Source organism: Ciona intestinalis, chromosome 4 (genome assembly GCF_000224145.3).
Source record: "Ciona intestinalis chromosome 4, KH, whole genome shotgun sequence".
In the NCBI taxonomy this organism is placed as follows: Eukaryota; Metazoa; Chordata; class Ascidiacea; order Phlebobranchia; family Cionidae; genus Ciona; species Ciona intestinalis.
The window spans coordinates 1,059,319-1,079,064 of NC_020169.2; the positions used below are offsets into that span (position 1 = coordinate 1,059,319).

General features: G+C 33.8%; 2 protein-coding genes across 5 annotated transcripts; both read left to right on the forward strand.

Annotated features, from left to right (window-relative positions):
* Positions 1-252: 252 nt before the first annotated feature.
* Positions 253-11,287, forward strand: LOC100181308 (RAC-alpha serine/threonine-protein kinase; the record flags this gene model as incomplete). The annotated part of the gene is given in 14 exon segments (XM_002129327.4): positions 253-300; positions 788-913; positions 1,225-1,342; positions 2,175-2,283; positions 2,728-2,769; positions 4,312-4,443; positions 5,647-5,712; positions 5,982-6,050; positions 6,535-6,657; positions 6,953-7,081; positions 7,704-7,918; positions 8,718-8,805; positions 9,229-9,331; positions 10,221-11,287. Coding segments are annotated over 14 exon segments (1,466 nt in total), but the record flags the coding sequence as incomplete, so codon positions are not given.
* A 1,169-nt stretch (positions 11,288-12,456) lies between these two features.
* LOC100175082 (RAC-beta serine/threonine-protein kinase-like) lies at positions 12,457-19,746 on the forward strand. 4 transcript variants are annotated; one of them, XM_026834272.1, is made up of 13 exons: positions 12,457-12,820; positions 13,887-14,012; positions 14,213-14,327; positions 14,871-14,973; positions 15,399-15,530; positions 15,875-15,940; positions 16,106-16,174; positions 16,826-16,948; positions 17,795-17,923; positions 18,093-18,307; positions 18,454-18,541; positions 18,928-19,009; positions 19,579-19,746. In XM_026834272.1, the coding sequence occupies exons 1-12, from the start codon at positions 12,781-12,783 to the stop codon at positions 18,997-18,999; spliced, it is 1,278 nt and encodes a 425-aa protein (XP_026690073.1). In that variant the 5' UTR covers positions 12,457-12,780; the 3' UTR covers positions 19,000-19,009; positions 19,579-19,746. The 4 variants fall into 4 exon arrangements, with proteins under 4 accessions (XP_026690073.1, XP_026690072.1, XP_009858418.2 ...); XM_026834271.1 differs by having other exon boundaries at positions 12,459-12,820; positions 19,521-19,746; XM_009860116.3 differs by having other exon boundaries at positions 12,690-12,820; positions 14,871-14,970; positions 19,521-19,746.

Consider the following 19,746-nt stretch of genomic DNA (forward strand, 5'->3'; position numbering starts at 1 on the left):
CNTTATATAGGGGTTAGTAGTTAAGTGTTAGTGGCTTGCAGATAACGCAGGGGAGGATTCTTCACTAACACCTTCACCAAATAATATTATAGTTAAATGTCATTTTGGTTTAGGTCAGATAATTTGAAAATTGTTTGGTGTTAAAGTATAAAACAAATGACGAAGTGAAAATATATTTGGTACAAAATTGAATCTGACCGTACAACATACAAGCATAAGGTTTATGCTGAATGATGTCAGACACCACCACAGGTCCATCAATGGCATCCATTGTGAAGGAAGGATGGCTCCAAAAAAGAGGTTAAGATAAATCACTTTATATCAAAAATATTCTGCCAAAAGTTTTAATTAGAATATATTAATCACTTTATATCAAAAATATTCTGCCAAAAGTTTTAATTAGAATATATTAATCACTTTATATCAAAAATATTCTGCCAAAAACTTTAATTAGAATACTTAGACTGGTATTCAAGGATCTTTGGAGATGATTCATAAAATCTGGAAGAATGGAACAATTTACTTGATAAAAAAATAAACTTAAACATATAAACTCAATAACATAAAATGTGACAAATGTTTGGATTATTTGTCACAGTGATTGTTAATTGAAATAAAATGTTACAGTTTGCTATATAGATATAATAAGCAAATTTCAATAACCTACTTCTATATTCTTATTATTTATGTTAGTTGGACTTATAACCTATAAATGTCCCAAGCCAATATACCTTTGCCTAAAGTTTATGAAATACAAACTTAAAACAAAAAAATCTACAAATGACAGGTGAATACATAAGGAACTGGAGACGAAGATATTTTGTTCTAAAAACAGATGGATCTTTTCTTGGTTATAAAGATAAACCTGATCCAGACAATCATCAAGAACCGCTCAATAACTTTAGTGTTTTAAGTATGTAATATATCCTAAGACTCAAGTATATATATATATATATATAGGCCACTTGTTTTTTGGTCGCATAGAACACAGACAGTTGATGCTTATTTTCCTTATAAAGTTAAAAAAATCATTTTAATCTTGCTGTTTGTCAATGTCATAGTGCAAACACTGATTCTCAGATATTTTCTGTACCAATGTCTCCAGAAAAAGCCTACTCTATTTACTCACTGTTAATGTTAAAATAATTTTGTACAACTTGGTAATATACTGTGTTAGCATATTAAAAGTTGAAACATAACTAAACATTGTTTTAATTCCTTCAGAATCCCAGGTCATGAGGAAAGACCAGCAACGTGAAAACGCATTTGTGTTCGTTGTACGATGTTTACAATGGACCACTATCATTGAACGTACCTTCACATCCACATCAAAAGTTGACAGGTGGGTCACTTGTCTAATCATGTTTCTTGGTCAAATGTCCCTTGTTTGTTTTCTTCATTCCTTGATATGTATTTTGGGTTTTGGAAATTTGCATTTATCAGTAGTGATTAGATTATTGGTCAGTGGTAGCAAAACCAATTTATTTATTTATTTATTTAACTAATTTTGTGTTTATTAATGCCTTTTATAAATATGTATTTGTTTTATTGGCACTGGCCTGGATGCCTGAACCCCAAATTTATGGACAAATTTATTTTGAATATTTGTTATCTATCTTGAGTGCTAGAACACATGGTTTAATTATTTTTAAATAAAACAAACCATTAACATACTACAAAACTGTTTGAGTTTATTTTAATATTGTAATCTAAACATTGTACAGCTACTGTTTCTATTTATTATATTGTATACTAAATATAATAAGCAAATACGTTCATATTAAATTACCGTGTCATTCTTTTAATGAAATCATCAACTGAGGCGAAGCGGTGATTCATCTGTTTTCTGTTACAGAAGCAGTTACTTTATTACCAATTACGTAATGTGTATATTTTCAAAAAAGACAATGTGTTTATATGAAATACATTAGTATAAATATTGATTGATACATTCTGTTACCTTATAGTTATACCATGTTGGATTACACGGACTTGTTTGAAACTATTTATGTATGTCATTGTGTAAGGCCATGAGCAGAACTTCATACACCCCCCACTGTAATAAGCTATGGGTTGGAACTTATAAGAAATATTGATCCTATAATGTTTAAGTATTGTTAATTACAAAAATGGAATTAGATTTCAGTCTTGTAACACTACGTGCACATTTTCAGAGAAGAATGGATGAAAGCCATTGAAGGAGTCAGTGATCAACTTCAGCATTCTCCGGAGGAAAAAAGTGTCACAGAAGATGAGTCAAAGAAGACATCCGATCACAAAGTGGTAAGATTACATTTTCTTGCTCCATGATGAGAGATAATTGTATTCTATTCTGTATGGTTAAAACCCTATATAACATGCAAGGGGACGCTGGATTTTAGGGTTAGTCCATCACCCTAACAAAGTTAATGACAGTTTGTTGAAATTAACATGCTCTGTGCTAAATCATAACTTTTTAATTCATTACATATTACAACCTACATAATACCAACCAATGCCGATGTTATGTCAACACTTATCTTATATTATTTTAACCTACTCTTTACATATTTTTGTTGTTTTTATCTTAAAATCGGAAGCTAAACGTTTAATTTTTTTAATTTTTAACATCTGCTTCTCATAAATATGTGTATGTATTATATTTATGCTGGTTGCCTGATTTCTAACTGAAAGATTAACACAGTTTGTGAGAATACCTTTAACAAACATGCTAATCCATTAATTAAGCAACCTGAAAATGAATTCATCAAACCAGCCAAGAGCAACAAGGTAATGATAATGATGATATGCCGTGTGTCACATCAGTTTCAATTTCCTTTTAATTTGGATTCTTACTGTTTTCTCGATGTTCAAAATTAATTTGTATTGCAACACTCTCATACACAATACCTTATCAATATCAGTTATTGTAATGGAAATGTAATTTCTGATCAAAGTACATCTCTCCAAAACGTAACAGATTAAATAACTCTTGTGATCACTGAACAGTGGCACAGCAAGGGGTTTTTTAAGTCTCGATTCACTTTTTAATGCCTAAATTTGGTTAGTGTCTAAAACAAAAAGGGTCCAAGTTTTCGGATATTTGCACTGTTATAAATGGGTTGAAACTGAATAACTTTTTTTGCATAATTAATTTTGCCAATATTTGCTAACAAAACTACAGTAAGGACAAAAGTCACTAACAAAATATGACGCAACACTGTTTGAGTAGATAGAAACATAGATAAACTTTAATAAATTAAGTGTGTATCATTTGTTATAACCAATGCCCCATTAATTATGGGCCAAAGCCCTTCTTAATAATATGTTGGAAAACCTTCTTTTTTAATCTTAAACTTGCATGCCCTTAAAAGCCTGGTTTTCACTATGTGTTCTGCAAAGAGAAATTCCAATTCATATTGTTACTTGCTTATGCTTTGTGGTTGTGCTAATCTGTTTATATGGAAACTTTCTTCAGGAATGTTCACTTAGTTTGTTGTTTAGTTTGGTGTTTGAGAAATTATCACAAATTAATTTGTGTACTGTGCATGCGTTGGTGTTTGTATCACAGCTGTAGATAGGAAATGAAATGATAAGATAATAATTTGTTGTTGACGATATGTTGTACTATGTACAGTATATATCTATATGCATATTTTATATTATGTACATACATACTCACAGCATGCAAAGGCATGTAACTTTTAAACAAGCTTGCACGGTCAGTCTGTGATACAATATCACTAAATCTATTTTTCCAGGTGTTAAAAATCAACAGTCGTCTTTAGTGACTTATTAGAGTTATAGTGCGATTGATTTTCAATAAGCACTACTCTGATTTTATGAATCTTATACCAGAATAAATTGAATAGGCAATAAAGTACACCTACCCACGTTACCATCTCCGTAAACAGGAAAAGCCAATAACAAGCCATGTAGAAAATAATCCATTTTATCCTTGATGGCTGGTATAGCATTGCTTCAATTTGAATGCCCTATTTAAATCCATTAGACTGCTTTCCCTTTGTAGTTGGATTAATCAGTTAAATGTATTGAGTAGGCTATACATGTCATAACATATTGCTTTATTGTTTTGCTTGTAGTCAAATGGCTTCTAAGAATAGATGTAAAACCAATGCCTTAACTAATGGGTTTTAATGTGTAACGATAACAAATCAATTACTCTCAATGATTGAAATCATATTATTTTTATTATACCATGTACAAGAATTGCTGAATAAGCTAAATGTGTATAATACAAATACAACTTTTTATCAATATTGCACATTACATACAAACTATAGGAAGCTTATCTAGAATTATTTTTTTTAGACCTTGACTGACTTCGAGTTCTTAGAAGTTCTTGGAAAAGGAACTTTTGGTAAAGTAATTCTCGTAAAAGAGAAGAAAACCGAAGAATTTCACGCCATGAAAATTTTGAAGAAAGAAGTTATTGTTGCTAAGGTTGGCTGTTTTTGCATTATAATGTTTTATTAATGGCGTTCTAAATATGTAGCTCAAATTAAAAGGTCATGTTGCTTAATTTTGCTCTAAGAAATTTTCGTTACTACTTTCAATTTATTGTTTATGCACCTCGCTAATGGTTTGATTGGCCATTCATGGTTTGTTTGTCCTGTTTGCCTCTAGTCTCACTTTAGTCATGTACAGCATGAGCCTAGTCACCAAAGCACATTGTTGTTGTGGCGATGTCTAGACTGGAGCACAGCCTTATTTGCCTCTCTTGTTTTTCTCCTTGTGTCACGCTAGATGTGAAATTTGAAATGCACACACTGAATGTGACCTCTTGTTTACCAAGCCCTACGACCTTACATTGTGTAATTTTCCACCCAAACTGTTTGTGCAACTCAAATGAACCCATCATATACTAAACGTAATACCAAAACAAAACCAGAAAATACCAAACAGTTCGTTTATTTAAAAAGCGGAAACTTCCAACTTTAATTTATAAACCAACTTGATAGTAAATTATCTACAATTATTTAGTAAGTAGAAATTATTTGGTTTGCTAGATTGAAGAGGTTGTATAGCAGAGTGAATGAGTCACTCCACTCGGGTTGTGCTTCCTGCTGTCGTCTGTATCCATTCACATTTTTGTTTAAGAGTAATATTTCCGGACTTGTGTACCGGGGCTCCAATGCACTTCACATATATTCAGCTATGTTTGAGTCACCATGTTTTTCTTAGCCACCAATGGTGGAATAGAAAGAACAGAATGACTCACACTTATCACTTTATCTTAATCTGCATTCCACCCACACTGACCATCTGTTGTATATTTATAAAGAATAATTTCTTTCATGGGTTTCACATCACATATTTTGAGAGAATGTGTTCACATCATCTTACATCACTGTATCCAGGAAAGCTGTTAGCGTTCACTTAATGACCGATAGTAGTGAGAATTCTTTCACATTGTGTACTAATACAGATAAAATCTAAAAGAGGTTTTTAACATATTTGAAGCATGCCTTTTCAGTACCTACAAATTCTTTGTAGTACAAAACCCCTTTGCCAGCTTTTTGCTCAGAAAAGCTTGTTTAGTCGTGTCTCATATGACATTTTGCCATCTTGTACCCCCTTATGAACCTAACACAGTTTAATAGAACTGTAGATATTGTATTTACATATGTATACTTGTTTTAATAGGATGAAGTCACACACACACTCACTGAAAACCGAGTTCTACAGCAGACCAGGCATCCATTTTTAACGGTATGTTATTTATATCGTAACATTACCCGTCCTTGTTTATTTACCTGATATATTTGTTGCGCAATATAAATGACGTGACCATATCAAAACAACGTTGCATAATATTGCTTCGTTAGCTCCATGCTTATCAGAAATCAAATAACTTGTGACTGCTTTCGGTTTAACCAATCTAAACATCACAAGACGCATAGTTTTTTAACTGCTTTCACTTTACAATTCCATACCGGTGTTAAGTTAACTTACATAGTTTTTCTTTTTTTTTTCGACAGTCGTTAAAATACTCATTTCAAACCAATGACTACTTATGCTTTGTTATGGAGTATGTGAATGGTGGAGAGGTGAGTACTAAGTAGATACATGCTTTTGACTCGCATATCCTGGAGACATTGCCATCAAGTATAACATATTTTTTGAGAAATGCTGTTCTGGTAAAAAATAATAATTTTTTGAACCACTTTTTTGTTCTCCATGTGAAAGGGTTTGTTAGAATCACGGATGTAACTTTAGTTTGCACCCTGTGTTTTGTTTTTCACTTCTATAAACCAAAGATTACTGGGTTCTATGCTTAAGGCAACTAACATTGTGTGCGTATGTGACCTTGGGCAAAACACTTAGCAGAAATTGCACCAACTAAACTAAGTGGTCACTAATAGATTGTCTAAATTATAAGCCATACAGAACAAAAAAAACACAATTACCAATAATTTCAACGTAACATGTATAAAATAGTGGGACCTGTATTATAACAGCTGCCTTAGCCTTACTGGATAAACTAGGTGACATTAATACTTTTATTAATATCTAAAAGAAATTATGAATTAGATTTTCTTCCATTTATCACGGGATCGTGTGTTCAGTGAAGACAGAGCAAGATTCTACGGAGCAGAAATAATTTTGGCTCTTGATTATTTGCATCAACAAGAAGTTATTTACAGAGATCTTAAAGTGAGTAAACTGTTCTAATAGAGCTTGGTGGAATAAATTTGTATAATACAGAAATAATAATTGAAGTTTTTGAGGGTTGTTTTTAACAGTTGTAAAATACAAAATTAAAAGTTCACACCTTTTATACATCACATGCTGTCAAATTTACATATTTTATCATTAGTATGGAGTCTCTTACTTTTGCTACAACATGTATATAGGGTATATGTTAAACCTTACAACTTTATTTTTCATGATTTCTTCAGTTTTATACAATTGGTATATTTTCCACTATTTAACAGAAGTTTTATTTCAGCTAGAAAACTTGTTGTTGGACAGTGAAGGACATATCAAGATTACAGATTTTGGGTTATGTAAGGAAGAGATTAGATTTGGAACAACAACTAAAACATTCTGTGGAACACCAGAATACCTTGCACCAGAGGTGTGGATGCATTTAAATGCTTCATCTAGTTAGGGTTTCATAAGTTGATGCATTTTAAATTTATTGACAACTAAAATGACAAAACTACAATGATATAGTTTTCTGTTTTTGCCAATTTATGAAAAGGCAGATAAATGCGAACTCCGTACTATTATATATTGGAGAATTCCTGTTTTGTGGTATGCCCCAGGTCCTGGGATTTAGACCAGAGTTGTCACATTACATTCCATCAATGTACATTGTATTCTATATGGATAAGAGTGAGGTTATGCGTTGTGACACCCCATGGAAAATAGACCACAGTTAGCCTGTTGTTTGTATCTTCTATGCACAATTTTTAGACTTGCCTATTAACATACTTTCATGTTATGGAGCATTACAAAGTAAAACAAATAGTACTGTACGGTCCGATGAGACATCTTTGGCACATACCATTGCAATATCCTGATTATGTTTTAAACAATTAGCAATGGTCTACGGGAGTTGTGAGGATACGGTTATATAATTCTTCCAATGGTCTTTGTTCACTACCAAACGAATTGAAAAAGCAGAATGAAAAGATGTTCCATCTTCTCCTCCTTTTTATATAATATTTTTACAAACAAGTTTTTCTCTTAACCAGGTCCTTGAAGATAATGATTACGGTCGGTCAGTGGATTGGTGGGGGCTTGGTGTAGTGATGTATGAGATGATGTGTGGTAGACTTCCATTCTATAATCGGGATCATGATGTTCTATTTGAACTTATTCTCATGGATGACCTGAGGTTTCCATCAGGTTTATCAAAAGAAGGCAAAAGTTTGTTATCAGAACTACTGAACAAGGATCCCTTGAAAAGGTAAGGTTTTGGTGTCTATGTTTAGTTATGTAATGTGTTGAATAACCTGCGCACTTTTTTGTTAATTCTATGAAGCACTGAGATTTAATTAATAGGCTGAATAAAATATATTAGAATAAATAACATTCTGCTTGGTCCAGAACGGTAAACAGCAGATGTATCATAATATGAAGCATAACTTGCTGCTGATTTTGTACAAGTTGTTTTAGTAATATTATACTAATAAAGGAATGTATTTGTACACTATATGAATACATAATAATATTTAAACGTAACATTAAAATGAATTGCTGAACAGACTCCTAAAACATACCATCGTAAATTCGTATCTCAAAAACACTTTTCCAAAACTAACTCCCAAAAATATTAATAATTTGGCTTTAGTCTGTTGGTATGCATACATAACATGTATTTTTACCACTTAAGTTTTTAACTATTTGCTATTGGGCTACGCGTGTATTGATATTGATATAAAGGATGACATTTAATCTAATGTGTTACCTTAATTGACACTTTATATGTTTATTTAACTTACATTCTGTTGTTTCCTGCTGTTTGATTCAAAGCTAACAATCCTAATTTAGGTAGCTGTACAAGTCTGTCTAACATATTGATCCCAGCCTATAAAACAGAGTTCTATTCTATGTGGATGAGGCATGTCATGAGTCCTAGGATTCAGGCTAAAATTGGCTCATTATCCCCATAAAGAATATATTTGTCTGTTTGTGGTATTCCAAAAAGCAGTCATGCCGGTTATGAGTAAAAAATGACTTCAAACAAGATTGTTTTTTTTCCACAGATTGGGTAGTAGTCAAAGTGATGCACAAGAAGTAATGGCTCACAGATTCTTCTCAGCTGTTGTTTGGAAAGATATCTTGGAGAAAAAGGTTTGTTTAATATTTAAACTGAGTGACCTTTTTGAGTGAGTGACCTTTTTTTAGGACATCTCGCATGCCTCTGTGTAGGCTAATGCACAGGTGAAAAGTTGGTTACACGTGTTTAAACACCCTGGTTTAAACCTTAAAATGAGATTTATCCCTCTGTTAGGTGTATATACAGATAGAGCTTATTCCATTTGCCACAAAGTATATTTCATTATCAATCAATGTTTCTAATGTTCAACTATCAGTTTAACTGTATTTCAATAATCTCATCCCAGACTTTATTAAAATATAATTCATCTAACCTATGAGCTCACCTATGTAGAATAGAACAAAAATATAGCCTTTGGTATTTGGCTGACATTATTTTAATCTTTTTTTTTTTTTTTTTTTAATCTTTTTATTGGTTAAAACATATTTTGTCTACAGGTTCCCCCACCTTTCAAACCTCAAGTTTCCTCCATAACTGACACGCGATATTTTGACAAAGAATTCACTGCACAACCTGTTCAACTAACACCACCTGATCAGTGTAAGTGCTTGAATGAATGTAACTTATTTACCCTCATGTGGGGAGCAGCGACAGTTGTATAACATGGGTGTTCTGTTTCTTACACCTTGTGCCCTCTCACGAGTTAACATGTATGTAACTTTGTGCTGAATTTTTTGCGGATGTTTTGTTTTATGAATGGCGGACAATTGTTATTAAACATAGTGACCACTGCGTTAGAGCAATTTTTGTTAAGTGTCTTTCCCAAGGACCGTCATTTATTTATTATAGAATGTCAGAGCAATGGCAATCGATATAAGTTATCTAAGTGGTACTGGTAAAATAACTCGAGTGTCTAATACTCTTATTTCATTCACTTGATGCTTCCTAACAGTTATCAAGTATACAACTGTAGGTGATTTTCTGTATGGCTAATTGGCTACCAATTTGAACAACACATTAGTGACTACATAACACAAACGTGCAATAGAATTGCTACAAGGCAACAGGCAAGAAATTTTGCCACTATACCATGACGTCATGTTAACAAGCAGAAACAAACTGTTTATAGCTAAACAGGCTTTCATGAGCAAAAATGTGGTTATGGCAGGTTTTGCATTTGTTTATGAGTGCCTTGAAAAGTTCTGTGTTAAGTTTTTGCCAGTTATCTATAGTCCATACACATTTAGATATAAGTCTAGTGAAGATACATGAAATTATATTTATACTCATGATACCACTTTTAGTGTAATATAAATCTCTATATTGATAGTTGATTTTGTTCCCTGCTGATGTGGTATTATTTAATCCATTTTTTCATAAAACAAAGAATCCTCCAGCAGCACAAGGATTAAAGTTACACGGCGTATAGCATAGTTAGTTTATATATAATTGACAATACACCAATATTTTTACTTTTGTTGTTTCGCAGCATCGTCCATGGATGACACCAACCGACCTCATTTCGAGGCGTTCTCTTACTCCTCTAGTGGCAGCCACTTAGATAAGGGGAGCAGAAACCATCGATAAAAGGAAACAGAAGCCAACAATATGTGACCTCTGATCGGTGAAGCGTGGTGTCCATTTGCAGCCTTGTTATCATTACCATTATCAAGGGTGGGGACATTATTGTTGTAACCAGTATATATGCTATGTTAATCTGGTAGAGCAGATGTGTGCCGTTTGCCCTCAATCATTTAAAAATCAAGTTTTCTTTAAATATATCCGCCGACAATAATGGGTGCATTGCATGTAGCTTTCATCGGACTGTATCCTCGTGGTTTTCGCCCACGGAGATTTCTAAAGCGCAATGACGCTACCAGAGCTACCCTTGCCCTTAAAGTTGCTGTATGTAATTATTCTTGCTCGATCCGTCGAATTTAGTAATTTTTCATTCATTATCCACTGATTAGTAACGTTGAAAATATGTGACGTTATCATACGTCAAATGCGACGTCGCCCTACGTCATATTCGACGATAGGAATGTCTGTTTCGATATATCAGTGCAAGTTTTTTTATTCTACGATCGATCGTGCTTTCTTTTCACATGAGCATTTATATCTTGTATTCTACATCACTGAGTAGAAGAAACCAAATAGCAAATTGCTCTCGCATGTTTTGCACACCGCATCTACAACACTTAATTCGAATCAACGTTCACCAATGATGCGTATTATCTCCACACTCGATTCGGCTGGTGCTTGAATTCAAACATTACCCGCACCGTGTTCAACATACTTTAATTTATCGCTGTATCTTTCAAATTTCATACCTATGTCACAATTTTAATTAATCCTTGTGTTACTTCATAACGAAATGTTTTTTTACACGCTGCTCCTTCCTAGCCGCTAGAGGGAGCAAGATATCTTTCCTTTCCGCATGGTTTTTCCCACGACGTAGAAACTTCTTACCGTGGTCCCACCACTCCAGATATATATGTATGTACAGCACGCAACACCGATATACGGCAAAATAATAAAGTTGGAACTTTGTCGCTTCTTGTGGAACAAGTTATCAGACAGTATTTTAAATTTAATTGGGGTGAAGTAATTCTTAAATTACACCATGTCAGTAACAAACGAAAGAGTCTGCGGCGGTAAGTTCGTGATTTACAACTAGCAAAAGTGTCGGACAAAATATATTGTACGCTCGGACAAAATATAAAAGTAAATACTCGTGTAATACAAAAGAGAGTGTGATATTGTTACTTATTTATTTGGTTCGTATAAAAACAGGTACACACAGTATAGTAACAAATGCGCTCGGCCATCAAATCAATAGAATGCCAGTAGTTCAATCAAGTTCCAACCAAAGTTAGTTCCAACCAGCTAACATGTGGTGTTACGTGGCTAACACCACGTGATCGCATGCCAAAACTGCGGCAAGAGACGCCGTACTCAATTAAGCGCGGGCAATCTCCCACGGGCTCTACAATGATTACGACGATTGTTACAATATTCCCTAAAAGTGATTGCCATAATAAGTTTTAAATATAAGACATTTTGCAACTCGCCAGAAATGCAACGCAGATCTGAAGACTCCAAAGCAGTGTTTTACACTTATTTTGTAGTTACATTAGCTGGTGTATCACTACTGAGCACGTAAATGCAAAGTCAAAACTCCACGAAGAACAATAGCAACATCCGATCATAGTCAGCAGTTACCGGTTGGGTCAATGCATGTGTCACGACTTAGTGCTAAGCGTGTACCGCAATTTTCGTCCTGTAACCAGTATATGGGCCATGTCGTTATACATAATTTTCTATTGTTTCCGTTCCGTATAGCCTAAAACTAACCAAAATAGTTAGAACTTATACGTAGGTTCATAACGAACTCGTGTAAGCCGTATATGTGTGTAACAGTATTATTCGACAGAATTTTTGACATTTTACTAAAAAAAGTTACAGATCTTTTTTTAGTGATAAAAAATGTAGTAGTATTATTTGACATGTTTTTGACAGTACTCTGTAAAAGTAAGAATAACGAGGTAATTGAATGGAACTTATTTATCCTCGCATTGCGCAACGACAGTCGTTACGAAACGGGTGTTTATAGGCTACACCTCGCTAACAGTGTGTTGCTGGGAACGGTAGTGACCATACGGATTCGTTTTTGCTGAACAGTCATTTCCGTGCATCTCGATTCTTACATTTCATATATTTAAAATCTCTTAACGAAAATAAACTCATAACATCGTATAACAAGGTGGGGTAAGTTAGGACTGGGGCAAGATGAGACATTTTAAATACCTATTTAAGAGTTTCCATTTGATGATATACTATTATTCGACGGTATTCTTATAGTATATATAGTCAAACAATCGCGCACTGAATTCGATTAGTGTTTGTTATAAGTTATTACAAATGTTATGTTATTATGAGTATAAACGCAGCTTTTCGAAACAATGCATTGTTTTATTTTAGGTTGTTTGGCGTTGAAGTAAGAAACACGTTAAATTTGGCACAAAATTAAATCTGAACATATAAGCATAATGGCAACAACTGTTAAGGAAGGATGGCTTTTAAAAAGAGGTGAGGATTATATGTAGTTGTGTGTTGAAGTAATGGTCCTCGGAACATACCGAAATACCGGGTTATGGCTTGTTTTGTCATACGGCATTAGCCATAAAAGTGGGCGCGTTGGGACCAAGACGGGTTTTCATACTAAAGCGTTGGGTAGGGCAAACAAGTATTGAGATTTAACAAATTATGACGATTTAATATTAAATACATATACACATACACTATATAGCCAGTTGTCATTATTAGCAGTTTTAATACAATATTAAAAATGAACAATATATATCGTAAGATTAATTAGACAGGGTGCATTGAATGGATAGATACCTTTTTCGGTTATAAGTTTTAGATTTTTCGTATTAGCGCACATTTTCAATGATTTCATTCAATAAGCAGACTTTGCCGCTGCGAAATCTGTTAATTGTTTCATTTACCGTCTCCGTGGCACAATGGTTTGCGCGTCGGTCTATAACCAAGAGGTAGTGACTTCAAGGCTCGTCACTGCCACCATTGTGTGCGTAGGCCTATGTGACATTCGTCAAGACACTAAACGGCAATTGCTTTAACCCAGTGGTTAGTCAGTCATACAGAAAAAAACAACCACCCCAAAGTTACACTCGTGAATGGAAACAAGGTGTATGTAAGAAGAACATTCGTGTTATTACGACAAGGTTGTAGAAGAGTGTAGACCAGACAATTAGCGGCATTTATTTCAACTCAGTGGTCACTGGTTGATTTAATTGTCAGAGAATAAAAATATTTATAAAATTTCCAATGGCAAAGGTGCACAAGTGGTAACGGAATAGATGTAACTGCCGAATTCCCAACTTTGAGTTGGCATGTTGGTAGCTAATGAGCGATTCCAGCATTTCTATTTGTGTACTTCAATATTACTCTTACTGGTTTTACTGGGTCCCATTTAGTTCTCGAGTCCCAGCTTTGTCTGGTACATCTTTCGGGTCACACTTTGTATGCCCGCTATCAGAGTCCGACTCTGCCCTCTATGCAAGATCTAAATGTGCCTTAGTCGCCTACAGAAATGCATGAATGAATTTTACTTTGCCTACTTTATCCGCAGGTGAATACATAAAGAACTGGAGGCCAAGATATTTTTATCTAAAATCAGATGGATCATTGCTTGGATATAAAGAAATACTAAAACCAGACAATCATTTGGAACCGCTGAATAACTTCAGTATATTAAGTATGTAACGTATTTATTCAACATTAGTTATGTTCTACCACATAGAAAAGTGAATGAATGTAACGAATGAATGAAAGTAACTAGTAGCCTATGTTGGCTAAAAAGAAAAACATGTAAATCTCATGACTAAACAAATATCTGTACTATACAAACGGTTGATGTTTATTGCCATAATAAATTTTATAAAAAATAATTTTCAGGATGCCAGATTATGAAGCTACCCAAACTGGGTGAGAAATTTGTTTTCGTTGTCCGGTGTTTCCAGTTCACCACTTTAGTTGAACGTACATTCGCATGTACATCAGAAGATGATCAGTAAGTCTAGTCGTATTAAAGATATTTTGTTGATTTCCTGATCTGTATTTTCGACCTGCGTTAAAACTATTGGTTGGTAGAAGCCACACCAATTGATATAAATGTATTATATACCGGTGTTGTATTTTGCTGCTTTTTCTTAAATAACTAACCAGTGATTCATCGGTTTTTGTTACTAAAGCAGGTTATTAAATACCAATTAGAAACTACGTAATATAGTAGGGTGGGGGAAGATGGGACACAGTTTCATTCCATTTTCTACTCCAATTTGGTAGTAAACAAAGAAAATTCAAAGAAATATTAAACCGTATGCTCACGACACCCATAGACCGTTGTTAATTGTTTAAAACATGATAAGGATATTTGGATATTATGTGCTAAAGGTGTCCCATCTTCCCCCATGTATATATATCGTGTGCTTATGAATCAGTTTAGATACATCACCAAAAAATTTATTTTATTTTACACATAATTTTTTCTGTTTTGTTTCTTTTTTTTTCTTTCTACTCGCACATTTTATTTATGCTTCCTGTACGTATTTAGGAAGGAATGGATAAAACTCATGAAAGAAATGTCTGACCAACTTGAGCAATCTTCACGTGCAAGTGTCACAAATTATGTGTCAAATACCTCAGGACAAAAAGTGATAATTAAGATTCTATCTTCTCCATGTGTACAGTTAATTGTATTTTATTATTTTCTGTATGGGTTGGGTACTATAGAATTGCATGGAGACCTGGATTTTAAGCTAGAATTTGTCAAAATTAAAAATGGGTAGGCTGTGTGTGTGTGCCATAACATAATGCTTATTATGGTAAAATGTTAAAGCACAATGAGCATTATTCCTTGCCGACAAATTGCTTCCAAAAATAGATGTGAAGCCAATGCCTTAACTTATGAGTCTTAAAGTGTAATGATATTAAATGAAATACTCTGAATTCTTTAAATCACATTAGTTTTATAAAAAGATTGTTCTTTAAAGAAAACGGGTAAATAAACTTTAACTCTTGTGTAAATACTTTTAAATGTACTAAATACCGGAGAAGACATATCCAGAATTGTTTGTTTTAGACATTAGCGGACTTTGACATATTAAAAGTTATGGAAAAGGGACTTTTTGGGAAAGTATTGCTCGTAAAAGAGAAGAATACCACGATATATCATGCCATTAAAATGTTGAAGAAAAAAGTTACTGTGACCAAGGTTTGGTGTTCTTCCCTTATAATGTTTTATTAATGCCAATCTAAAGCTTCAATTAAAAGTTCATGTAGCTAAGTTTTCTTAGGTCTTTTTTTATAGCTGCAGTATTTTAGTACGTGTGTGACCACCTTTGCGCCTATGTTACTTTGTAGCACAAAACAGCTTCTCATAACTATTTGTGTACTTTTTAACGATTCCCACAATACATGTACCCCACTTTTTTGCTCAAAATAGCATTTATAGCCAGGCCTAATGCTATTGCTGGTCTTTTCGCCGCCCAATGAACCTAGCACTTTCCTAATTTAAATACAACTGTGGATCGTGAACCTATACAATTGTTTCAATAGAATGATCTAATACACACACTTCCAGAATTCCGAGCTACACTGCAGTCCAAGCATCCATTTATAACGGTATGTTATTTATATTATAACCTGACACTTCCATGCTTTATCAGAAATTAAATACTCCTTTTGAATCATCAAATTCAAATTATACAAGACATACAATTTCTTAAGTACTTTCACTTGGGCTTTACAATGTTATTTTACCTTAACATACATAATTTTTTTTGACAGGCGTTGGAATCCACATTTCAAACTGATGACTTCCTATGCTTCGTTCTGGAGTATGTGAATGGTGGAGAGGTGTGTAGACTTGTTACATATATTCTGCAGCTACATATATTCTGCTACCAAGCACACTGTATTATTTGTGAACTAATCTTATTGTCAATAATTGATAATAATTGAACTAATATTTTGTTTGACATGTTGGAAGCTTTGTTAGGGTCACACAAATATGTTGGCTCAGTTGGTTTGCGCGCCTACTTTTAGCCACAATTAAGGGGTGGGTTTTCACTGATACCATTGTGAGCATAAGTGTCCTTGGGTAAGACACTTAATGGCAATTTCTCCAACCCTATAAGAACTAAATTGTAGTTGTCCTAATTGTCAGCCATAAAAAATATATATATAAAATTTAATTTCTCACAGATTCACATACTGTAACTTGAAAGCTGGTACGAGCTGTATAAAATAGAACACCTGTGTTATAACAACTGTCATTTTTCGGTAATGTGAGCATAAGCAAGTCCCCCAAATTTAGAACTGGTTAAAGGCAATACGAGGAAGGAGAAAAACCTCATATGCGAAGTTTGCAAACAGTGTAAACCTAAGAGATATGATGTGTATGATGAAGTGAAACTTGTCTTGTAAGGACTGTTGATACTTTGCCGAAAAGAGGATAATTAGATGACAATAATACTTTACCAATGTCTAAAAGAAATTATGAACTAGATTTTCTTCCATTTATCACGGGAGCGTGTGTTCAGTGAAGACAGAGCAAGATTCTATGGAGCAGAAATAATTTTGGCTCTTGATCATCTTCATAAACAGAGTGTTGTTTTTAGGCGTCTTAACGTGAGTAGCTGGTTTTATTAATGAACTATGACATATACATACACTTGTTATAAAGGATAGCCATGATTTGGTAGGCCTAAAAAAATGTTTACATTACATGAAAAGTAATTAGAAAAGATTTTGTTTAAAATATTTTTTCCTTGTTTTTTTAATTGGGTAAAATAAATAGTTTTATGTACCATTCGCTGTCAAATATTTTACCACGATGTCATAGGGAAACAGAAATTCTATGTACGATAGAGCATATGGTAAAACATGTAACATTATTTGTGTTCGGAGCCGTGGCGCAGTTGGTTACTGTACCTGCCTCTAATCTAGCGTTTATATGACTTCAGTGGTCATTGCTGCTACCTAAATGAGAGTATGTGTTGTTGAGCAAGACCCCAATAGCCCATTTCAATCCTGTGGTCACTTACCAGGTTTAACAGAGTTTTGCTAAAAAATACCTAAAAAGGATTATAAACATTGTTTATTTTTTATGCCTTCAGTTTTATACTACAGGAGATCCCAGCTCTAATGAGAACATCTTATAATTAGCGTTATTTTTTCCAACCCATTTACTATACGCATCGATTGGGTAGTCCTAGAAGAAAGTTTTTTTTTGTTAATCATTTCCTAATTGTTTTAAACCTGAAAATTTAATCAAAAGGTTGTAAACATATATTATAATTTGATTTCAATTAAAAGTGATAAAAGAATAAATGCTAGAACAAAAATATCTGGAAAAAAGTCACCCAAAAAATCAACATCAACCAGAACAACGGATCAACGAAAAAGAATCTATATGACCACTTACAGGCTCAATTAGTATACTTTTCACATTATTCCAGTGCGTTTTTATTTTAGCTGGAAGTCTTGCTCTTGGACAGCGAAGGACATATCAAGATTGCAAATTATGGTACATGCAAGGAAGAAGTTGTTGTTGGAACGAAAATTCAAGTATTTAGCGGAAAACCAGAATACCTTGCGCCAGAGGTGTAGCATTCTAGTAGTCCATAATGACATAGCTTTTATGAATTGATTAATGGATAATATTTTATGCAGTTACAGGAAAACCTATAAAAAATAGAAACTACATATTTTCTAATGCTGGGATCTGTGATTTAGGCAACAGATCACATTATGCTAATCTTCTTTTATCCAGATTCTAACTGCTAATGATTATGGTCCCTCAGTGGATTGGTGGGGGCTTGGTGTAGTGATGTATGAGATGATGTGTGGTAGACTTCCATTCTATAATCGTGATCATGATGTTCTATTTGAACTTATTCTCACGAGTGACCTGGGGTTTTCCCCCGGTTTATCAGAAGATGGCAAAAATTTGTTATCAGAACTACTAAACAAGGATCCCTTGAAAAGGTAAGGTTTTAGTGTCTGTGCAATTTTATGTAATGTATTGTATAAGCTGAACACTGCATGTTTTATGTGAGATAATTTGTTAGCATTTTTTTATTTAAAGTAGCTCATTCTGATCAAATTTCAGACTATTCTGTTTTAATTTACAGATTGGGCTGCAGTGTAAGAGATGCAGAGGAAGTCATGGCCCACAAATTCTTCTCAAGTATTGTTTGGAAAGATATGTTGGAAAAAAAGGTTTCTTTGTTATTTAAACTAGATTTGTTTTGGGTTATAAAAGTTGTAACACATTTAACGCACATGTTTTTGCAACATATGTTCCTTTTTTTAATAATAATTGGTGGTGTTAAATTTAACTAGCACATACAAAGTGCAAGTTATATAACAGAAAGGTATAGATAAACCAGCACTGTGAATAACTGAAACCAGCCACACAACAGAAGAGCTTCCATTTTTCAGCACCAAAGCTCTTGTCACCCACTTTCGTAAAAAACGACATTATTTAAATGAGATCTATATGGTAACACCCTAGGTTTTTAGGTAATTGACTCACGCTGGTCCAACTAACTGAATACAACTTGATTTGAAACTTAAAGTAGTCTACATTCATACTTCCTCTGCAGGTCACCCCATCTTTCATACCTGAAGTACAGACTGAAGAAAAAGCAGCGGCTGCAATTGATCCATTTGAATAATTCGATTTGTGTAAGTGTATACGGTGTATATGGTGTATACGGTGTATATGGTGTATATGGTGTATACGGTGTATATGGTGTATACGGTGTATATGGTGTATATGGTGTATACGGTGTATACGGTGTATACGGTGTATATGGTGTATATGGTGTATACGGTGTATACGGTGTATACGGTGTATACGGTGTATACGGTGTATACGGTGTATACGGTGTATACGGTGTATATGGTGTATACGGTGTATATGGTGTATATGGTGTATATGGTGTATATGGTGTATATGGTGTATATGGTGTTAATGTCAAGAAAATGTTTATTGTTGTGTGTCAACTGTTTCAAGCTATTTTACTGTTATCTATGCATACCATTTTGTTTCACTAAACTATTTTGCTATTAAGCCTATTATGCAGCAAGAATTGTTCAGTACCACGAGAAATAGGGCAAGACACACACTAGATATATCGTAGATATTATTTATAAGTCCCAATACTGCAATATTTTCTTCTTTTTAAATCCACAGCAACGTAAATGGAAACTGGATGATCCTAGTATATAATGAACAGAGCAGCAGTTTTTAGTGACCATTTTCAACGCTTCCCAGTTATGCCCTGGTCATTCAACTTGGACATTCTACTAATTACACCCCAAATATATACAGTACGGTGGGAAAAGATGGGACACCTTTTAAGTCTATTTTCTCGTCCCATTTAGTGGTAAATAAAGAACATTAGAAGAATTATAAAACT

Coding starts and splice junctions, on each gene's coding strand:
- LOC100175082 (XM_026834272.1), top strand. CDS start 12,781: ATGGCAACAACTGTTAAGGAAGGATGGCTTTTAAAAAGAG. Junction 12,821..13,886: donor AGGATGGCTTTTAAAAAGAG/GTGAGGATTATA, acceptor CTTTATCCGCAG/GTGAATACATAAAGAACTGG. Junction 14,974..15,398: donor ATACCTCAGGACAAAAAGTG/ATAATTAAGATT, acceptor TGTTTGTTTTAG/ACATTAGCGGACTTTGACAT.